This window comes from Aquarana catesbeiana, linkage group LG06, assembly GCF_042186555.1.
Source record: "Aquarana catesbeiana isolate 2022-GZ linkage group LG06, ASM4218655v1, whole genome shotgun sequence".
Taxonomy (NCBI): domain Eukaryota; kingdom Metazoa; phylum Chordata; class Amphibia; order Anura; family Ranidae; genus Aquarana; species Aquarana catesbeiana.
This window is the reverse complement of record NC_133329.1, coordinates 76298641-76308169: the sequence shown is the minus strand read 5'-3', so window position 1 is coordinate 76308169 and position 9529 is coordinate 76298641. Positions and strand designations below refer to the sequence as shown.

General features: G+C 41.6%; 1 protein-coding gene across 1 annotated transcript; it reads right to left on the bottom strand.

The window, feature by feature from the left end:
• Positions 1 to 5681: 5681 nt before the first annotated feature.
• LOC141148640 (E3 ubiquitin-protein ligase TRIM39-like) lies at positions 5682 to 9039 on the bottom strand. Its single transcript, XM_073636264.1, has one exon. It carries the CDS (start codon positions 8953 to 8955, stop codon positions 7399 to 7401), a length of 1557 nt encoding a protein of 518 aa, XP_073492365.1. The 5' UTR covers positions 8956 to 9039; the 3' UTR covers positions 5682 to 7398.
• Positions 9040 to 9529: the final 490 nt, after the last annotated feature.

Here is a 9529-nt window from a genome sequence, read left to right as displayed (position 1 = left end):
AATAAAATAACATGCCTGGAGAAATATTTGGTTTAAAATTTGTTTATTTGCTTAAATAAGTAATTTAAATGCCAAAAAAAGTACATAGACGAAAACAAGTTAAATAAACTGTGAAGTATTCAGTTATGATTGTGTTGGTCACATTTATTTTTAGAATGTTTCGTTCCTTGCCCCGACACTAAGGATATATTCTGGATGACCTAATGAGTGAAATCATTCAACAATCTTAAAGCGGTGTTCCACCTTTTTTCTGCACGTTCTCTCTATTGTATCCCCTTAGCTCATCCTTTTCCAGAAAGGCATTTTTTTTTCTGCTTGGAAATGTGTTTTTTGTGTTATTTCTCCTTTACTTCTGCCTGTTCCCACCTAGGCGATTACGTTCCTGGGATAGCGGATCATGTATCCCAGGAGTCCTTGCGAATCGCCTACTGCTGAACGTTATTGGAAGCAGGAGAGCCGCGTAGCAGCATTAACTGCGCATGCGCGAGTTTCGGGAGGTGCATGCTGGGTAGCCAACTGCACGGAAATCCCAGAAATGGACACAGGAGGGCTTCAGGTGCCAACAGCTAAAATGCTTCTGAGATCTGTAAGTAACAAACTATTTTTAAAGAAAGTACAAGCGCAAAAAATATGACATGTTAGAAATGTTCATGTAAAGGTTTGGACAATTAGAGTCGGTTCACACTGAGGCAGCACGACTTGCAGTGCGACTGCCTCAGGCGACCTGGACACGACTCAGTGGCAACTTGCAAAACGACTTCTATATAGAAGTCAATGCAAGTCGCCTCAAGTCGCCCCCAAAGTCGTAAAGGAACCTTTTTCTAAGTCAGAGCGACTTGCGTCGCTCCTATTAGAACGGTTCCATTGTACAGAACGGGACGCAACTTGTCAGGCGGCTAAGTCGCCTGACAAGTCATCCCAGTGTGAACCGGCTCTTACAGAGCAGTCTTTTAAAAAAAATTGCTTGGGGGGACTGGAACTCCCCTTTAATAATGTATAATTGTTGAACAAATTAATTCATTGGGTCAATCAGAATATACCTTTGGCTGGGAGCGCTAATCGGGAGGCGGGAGGCTGCTGGTTTTCCAGCTGCCATACACACAGACCGGCTGCCATACACACAGGCCGATTGAAAATAAGCTCAGTGTTTTCATGAAAAATAGTCAAACGCTATATACTGAATAGTTTACATTTATTTATTTTTGTTTTATAATTTGCTTGACTTGAAATATTCACTCTTGTGACAGGTTCACTTTAAGATTACTTGCAAAAATCTATGTTTTTAACAATGATTAAGCATTCTTCCCACTGACCACCAATGTAAGAGGCGTTCTTCCCACTGATCACCAATGTAAGGAACATTCTTCCCACTGACCACCAATGTAAGAGGCGTTCTTCCCACTGATCACCAATGTAAGGGGCATTCTTCTCACTGATCACCAATGTAAGGAGCATTCTTCCCACTGACCACCAATGTAAGAGGCGTTCTTCCCACTGATCACCAATGTAAGGGGCATTCTTCTCACTGATCACCAATGTAAGGAGCATTCTTCCCAATGACCACCAATGTAAGAGGCGTTCTTCCCACTGATCACCAATGTAAGGGCCATTCTTCTCACTGATCACCAATGTAAGGAGCATTCTTCCCACTGATCACCAATGTAAGGAGCATTCTTCCCAATTACCACCATTGTAAGGAGCATTGTTCCCAATGACCAACAATGTAAGGAGAATTCTTGCCACTGACCACCAATGTAAAGAGAATTCTTCCCACTGATCACCAATGTAAGAAGAATTCTTGCCACTGACCACCAATGTAAGGAGCATTCTTCCCACCGATCACCAATGTAAGGAACATTCTTCCCACCGATCACCAATGTAAGGAACATTCTTCCCACCGATCACCAATGTAAGGAACATTCTTCCCACCGATCACCAATGTAAGGAACATTCTTCCCACTGACCACCAATGTAAGAGGCGTTCTTCCCACTGATCACCAATGTAAGGGGCATTCTTCTCACTGATCACCAATGTAAGGAGCATTCTTCCCACTGATCACCAATGTAAGGAGCATTCTTCCCACCGATCACCAATGTAAGGAACATTCTTCCCACCGATCACCAATGTAAGGAACATTCTTCCCACCGATCACCAATGTAAGGAACATTCTTCCCACCGATCACCAATGTAAGGAACATTCTTCCCACCGATCACCAATGTAAGGAACATTCTTCCCACCGATCACCAATGTAAGGAACATTCTTCCCACCGATCACCAATGTAAGGAACATTCTTCTCACTGATCACCAATGTAAGGAGCATTCTTCCCACTGATCACCAATGTAAGGAACATTCTTCCCACTGATCACCAATGTAAGGAACATTCTTCCCACTGATCACCAATGTAAGGAACATTCTTCTCACTGATCACCAATGTAAGGAACATTCTTCTCACTGATCACCAATGTAAGGAACATTCTTCTCACTGATCACCAATGTAAGGAGCATTCTTCTCACTGATCACCAATGTAAGGAACATTCTTCCCACTGATCACCAATGTAAGGGACATTCTTCTCACTGATCACCAATGTAAGGAACATTCTTCCCACTGATCACCAATGTAAGGGGCATTCTTCCCACTGATCACCAATGTAAGGAACATTCTTCCCATTGATCACCAATGTAAGGGGCATTCTTCCCACTGACAAGTTTAGCAGATATCTTACTCTATTCTGTGACTAACAATTACACTAAAAGTAACATTCGCAAGATTATATGACTAAGCAATAATCAAAAAATATACTATATATATATATATATAAATATTTTTTTTTGGTTTTTTTTGTTTTATTTGTTAGTATATCTCAATGTATGTTTTTTCCAAGACATGCACCTAAAACAGTGGTTCTCGACCTGGGAGTCGAATGAAGATTTCCCAGGGGTCACCGAATCCTGGGCTGTTCCTGAAGCCCGCACTGCTCTATCAGCCTTTTTGCAGGGCTGTTCCTGGAGCCCGCGGCCGCCCACTCAGTTGATGGCATGGCTGGGCGGCAGAGACTAGAGGTCAGCTGACTGGTGAGGAATGTGAAGTGGGAGGGGATGGAGGAGACCCCATCTCCTGATTTCGGCATAGGTGTCGCTGCTGCAAGACACCACAAAATCTGAGACACAGTGAAGCCGGAGACACAGTGAGTAACACTACCTGTGATTAGAGTTGCCATTAAAACTCCCCACTACAGTTCTCAGATCAGCATATGACCTTGATCAAGAGCACCTAAGTTGGCTGATCAGAACTCCCCCCAGCACTGCCACTCATTCCACCCCCTACCCCCACCAAAGAGTAAGAGAAGGAATAAAAATAGAGAATACATGGAAGAGAGAGGAAAAGAGGGGGAGGAACAAAGAAAAGGGAGAGAAAGAACAAGAAAGACGGCTAGAGAGAAGGATGGAGAAAAAAACCCCAAGAAATTAGGATAGAGAGAGAAAAAAGGGAAAGAAAGGAGAACAAAGAGAAAGAGCGGTACATCCTAAGAGGTACCATAAGGGGTTTTAATACTGTATGAGTGGAAGGGACTCAGGGAGCACTAAATGTCCGTGGGTTAGGGTTGCAAATGACTTGTCTTGTCTTCGGTGCTTACAATCCACGCTACGAAAATATTTTTACTGTTAGGGGTCCCCACAACCTGGGAAATTTTATCAAGGGGTCACGGCACTAGAAAGGGTTGAGAACCACTGAATTAAAGTTAATGTTGGGGCAAAATAAAAAAATATGCTGTACATCTCAGCAGTACATGCATATTTTATGTTTTATCCCTTTCAAGTCCCAGCAAGTACAGAAAAATACCTGTTGATCTTCCGGAAGTGCAATCAACTCCTAATTTCCAGTTGTAAGTTGACATCACACAGCATTTATGGAGATTAAGTAGTGTCAGCCCTGCCAGTTTTCTTTTGCTAAACTTCTCAACCACTCCGTCCTCTACAGCAGAGACACTAATTATTCTGTAGTCCAAGGGAAGAACTAGGAGGGCTAATTAGACTCCTTGAATTAACACACGGAATGTGCACAGCTCTGAATTTCAAATTATCAACAGATGTTTTTTGAAATTATCAAAGAAATATATTAAAATCTCCTAAAGGTATATTTAACAGCCCCAAAGATAGCAAATAAGAAAAAAATATATATATACATACATACATATACATATATACATACACTGCAGGTAATCAAAAATATAAAATCCAGTATTTAAAATCTGTTGCTAAATCTAATCACCAGAGTACACAAATCCCCCCATCCCAAAATCATTTATTTTATGGATATACATTTTACAATTTCCTCTTTATGTGACACCGTTGGGCTTGTTTAAACACTTGCCGATCAGCCACCGCCAATATACTGCGGCAGGACGGCTCGTTCTCGCCAATCGCTGTAGCTGTACGTCGGCCCTTTTAACAGATATAGCAGGCGCCGCGCGCGCCCGCTGCACGGCGGGGGAGCTGATGCGCGTGGCCAGCGGCTGTGTTGTCCGCCTGCCATCCGCGATCGATCCACAGAGAGCCAGAACGAGGATATGCCAATGTAAACAAACAGATCCCCGTTCTGACAGGGAAGTACAGAGTGATCGTCTGTTCCTCGTTATCAAGAACAGCGATCTCTCTGTACTCCCAGTCAGTCCTCTCCCCATACAGTTAGAAACACCTCCCAGGGAACACATTTAAACCCTTGATCGCCCCATAGTGTTAACCCAATTCCTGCCAGTGTCATTTATACAGTAATCAGTGCATTTTTATAGCACAGATCGCTGTATAAATGTCACTGGTCCCAAAAAAGTGGCAAAAGTGTTCGACCTGTCCGCTGCAATGTGGCAGTAAAAAAAAAAAAAAAAACGAATAAAAAAAAATGCCATAAATCTATCCCCTATTTTGTAGACGCTATAAATTTTGCGCAAACCAATCAATATACACTTATTGCAATTTTTACCAAAAATATGTAGAAGGATACTTATTGGCCTAAACTAATGAAGAAATTAGTTTTTATTTTTGGGGTTATTTATAATAGCAAAAAGTAAAACAAATATATATTTTTTTTCAAAATTCAAAATCGTCGCTCTTGTAATATTTTTAGTCATGTACGGAGTCACTTTATATATATATATATATATATATATATATATAATTTTGCATTATTAAGGTTTATTGCTAGTATTCACTCACATGAGAGCATAGCGCAACTTATATATAGAAAGTTGTTTATTTTGTGCGTATCTCACAGGAAGTTGCAGCTTTGCTTTCTAAAAAACAAACTTTTTTATGTTTCACCCATTCACTTGTTCACTTGTTCTTCTTGTCTGATAAGTGAAGTAATTTACAATTTTATTTTATTTGACAACGCTGTTACAGCCTGACTCATTCACCTGGACTGTCAATTATCCAGTGAATGCACCGGGTGTGCTACATGCGGGAAAATCCAAGGACTATGTTTATTTAATGGCAAGTGCATCAATACAAGTATTTTATTGCTGCCCTTGGCAAATGTGTTGTTCAGCAGTGCAATATACTTCCCTCTATATCAGATACGGCCGACGCCCTTTGTTCAAAAATCCACGGGAAAGTTTGTACAAAGTCCTGTCGTGTGTATGGGCCTTTAGGCTGGATTCACACCTAGGCATTTTTAGTGCATTTTGCAGATTTGCACTACAGAACGTGTTCCATAGGAAACCATGTTAAATGGGCTGTAGTGCAAATCTGCAAAATGCAAAAAGCACTAAAAATGCATAGGTGTGAATCCAGCCTAAAGGCCCATACACACGATAGGACTGTACAAACTTTCCCGTGGATTTTTGTACAAAGGGCGTTGGCCGTAAACTAATTAAACATACACACGGCAGGACTTTTTCAGCCAACTTTCACCAAATCACGTGGTTTTTCAGCTCTTTACCGCCACCCTTTGGTCAACTTCTGTATTGTTGTCTGATCTTTTGCATTGGTTCTGAGCATGCGTGTTTGTACTTTGGACTAAAGTCCTATGGACTTGTGTACACACGATAGGATTTTGCACCATAGGACTTTTGTTGCCGGAAAGTTTGTCTGTTTGCACAGCCGTTTGTCCGATGAAAACCGAAAAAGTTTGTCCGATGGAGCGTACACACGGTAGGATGTTGCCTTAAAACAGCTAATTTGCATGTTTGTTGTCAAAAAGTCAGATCATGTTTACGGGCCTTTAGGGACAAGTATTGCTTTGTGTCTTAATTACCCGCTCACAGACCATTAAGGCTTCGATATATATGGAAGAGTTTATATTCAAAGTATAGTGTGGTTAGTTTGCACCATTGCAGCGATGTCTTGTGTGTCCATTTTTAAAGTGATAAGGTTGTCGCTTTATTTTTTAAACAATTTTATGGTGTTTAGAGGAGTGGTTTACACTGCCCATGTTTAAATATGGGTTTTTGTTTGATTTTTGTACTATTAAAGATTTATTCAGCAATTAAATACCATGGTTTGGTCCTCCTTACAACTACTTGTCCCTTCCCCGCTTATTTCCTAATCTTTTGTTAAGAACATAGCCACCCTCTTTTGCTCACTCCTGTGAAGGACTATGGCAGTGATGGTGAACCTTGGTACCCCAGATGTTTTGGAACTACATTTCCGATGATGCTCATGCACTCTGCAGTGTAGTTGAGCATCATGGGAAAACTAGTTCCAAAGCATCTAGGGTGCCAAGGTTCACCATCACTGGACTATGGGTAGCATACCTCCCAACATTTTGAGATGGGAATGAGGGACACCTACTAGCAAACGTATGTAGGCATAGGACACACCTCCTGCCACACCCCCTTAAAGGAGAATTAACCCAAAAAAGGTTAATTAAATCCACAAGTGCTTTTTTTTACCACTACTATTCCTTTATATTGGCTTTTAACATGTACAAATGCAGCAATTTAGAAATTAGATGAAAGGTTTAGCACTGGAAAACACTTTTGGATAGATAAAAAGTGCAATTTATATACAACTTTATAGATAAGACCAAAATGAAGGACAAGTGAGGAGGAATGAGGGACATTGCTCCAAATCAGGGACAGTCCCTCAAAATCAGGGACAGTTGGGAGGTATGGGGATGTGTAATGTACATGACCACAACTTATGTGCACTGCTTGTTCCAAACAAACCGGAGGGAGGGGGGGGAAAGGAGAGGTCCAGGAACTCACAGACAGAAAGGCAAAAACACATAGCAAAAAAATAATATCATGAAAAACAGATTACAGCCTATTAAGTAGTGGATGTGTATAGATTATTTTTGAAAAATAAGGATATTGTTTAATGTCACCTTAAGCTTTGCCCCTCTGGTAATCTGAATAGGTGATGTGACACTGAGCCCAGCATTAAGAATACATTGTTACTATATTATTCTTATGATGGAATCTTCAAACGCATAGAAAGCAGCATGGAGGGGCTCAGTGAAGGTGGTGGTGAAGGTGTGGAGATGTCTGATGGGATTACACAGCTGGTAGAAGGACAGACGTCCCGCATCGTAATCCAGATAGATCCCAACTGTCTTTAGAGAAGATTTGGAGTCTATTGTTGTACTTGAGTTGTTGTTGTTTGTAAAGAGAGTGTTTCTTTGGGTCAGACCCCATGATTTGTCATTATAACCAATAAATGATTCATTTCCTGCAATCTTCCTCTCCATACTGTGACTGACCACCCCTATCAGCCATTCCTTCGCTCCGCTCACATCCACCTCCCAGTAATGTCTCCCTGATGAGAAGCTCTGTGTACTTACTACCTGTTTGGATGTAAACCTCTCTGGAACATCGGGTCTATTCTCTGGTTTAGCGGTGTAAGTAGCTGATTTCAGATCCTGTGAAATAATAATGTAATTATTGGCTGTTTTTATATCCAGTAAAATGTCAGATTTCTCCATTACTATGAATTGTATCTTTATCTTCATATCTATCAGACTGTCCGTAAAATGGAGAAGTCCTCTGTGGAGCATCTGTGAGATCATTCCTTCATCCAGACATCCGGCATCTCCTACATCACCACTCCTAGGAATGATGTCATCAATGATCACTTCTTTCTTTAGCACAGTTAATGGATCTGTGATGTCACATATGACCTCCATTTCATTAATCTTCCTGGACAGATCATTCTTCTGTGTCTCCAGCTTCTGGATCATATCACAGACTGACTGGGAGATCTTCTCCTCCTGTCTGGAGACCTCAGTCAGGATTCTCTTCTCTTCATCATCCAGATGTTTCCTGATGTCTCTAAACAGCTCAGTGATCCTACCAGCAACATTATTTGCTTTTCTTTTCTCTCCCGTCCTGTGTTTTCCCAGATTCTGGATTTTCTTCTCTGTCTCTTGTCTCTCATTGGTCAGTTTCTTAGTATTACCTTTCAGTTTCTCTTTCTTCTTCTCAGAGGCCTCATTCAGAAGCTCCACCCGGTGTCCTCTATGTTCTCCAGCCACCCAGCAGGACATACAGATACAGGCACTGTCCTCTGTGCAGTAATATTTCAGGATCTCTTTGTGTATGGGACATTTTCTGTCATCAAATGATGTGGTAGGATCAGTTAATATGTGATCCGCTGACTTGCTGTGGTTGCTTAAGTGTTTATTGCAGAACGAAGCCTCACAGTGCAGACACGTTTTAGTAGCTGGTACAGGATGGTCGCAGTACGTACAGGAGACCTCTGTTTCCTCCGGGTGAGCAGATCTGAAATTGTCCACAATGTTACACAACTTTCTGTTCTTCTCCAGCGGAGGGCGCTCTGTATACTTCTCTCTGCACTCCGGACAGGAATAACTGGTAGCCTTCCTCTTCTTTGTATTTAGCACAGTCACTATACAATCCCGGCAGAAGTTATGTCCACATTTCAGTGATACGGGCTCCGTATAAAGGCTCAGGCAGATGGAGCAGCTCAGCTCCTCTCTCAGGCTACAAGTCGCCATTCTGGGTAAAAAAAATAAACTTTTGCTACAACTCCGTAGGAAAGAGAAGCTGGAGCGGCGTGATCTCTTCAGTGGACAAAAGGTGAATGTGAAAGTATGAGGAGCTGTGTCATAGAAATATTAGATCCTCCCTATTCACTTAACCCTTTGTTTTTATACAGCAACTCTATATGATATTGGTTGAGGACGTCTCCTCTATTAAAACCTAACTGCAAAAAAAAAATGTCACCTTTCTTTTTTAGGCTGTCACAGTTATCTGCTTTCTAATCCCTGTTCAGGTTTATTTGATTTGACTGCAAATATTTCCTGTGATCAGGTCAGGTGACAACGCTGCCTTTTTATGGTTTGCATGCAGAGGCAGAGTTGTCACCTGAAGCTATATGGTCCGGACTATAACATAACATAAAGTACTGATTCATGGTGTGCCTCCAGTCCAGTCTGAGCTGCTGTCTTGTATTTGCATGAACTTTCTTCATTCAACACTGTACGTCCTCACTGGTCCCTGCTGTCTTCTGAGGACTTGTGCGTACCTCCCAACTGTCCCTGATTTCGAGGGACTGTCCCTGATTTGGAG

Bases quoted from the DNA above. Each gene is read 5' to 3' on its own strand.
- LOC141148640 (XM_073636264.1), bottom strand. From the start codon at position 8,955: ATGGCGACTTGTAGCCTGAGAGAGGAGCTGAGCTGCTCCATCTGCCTG.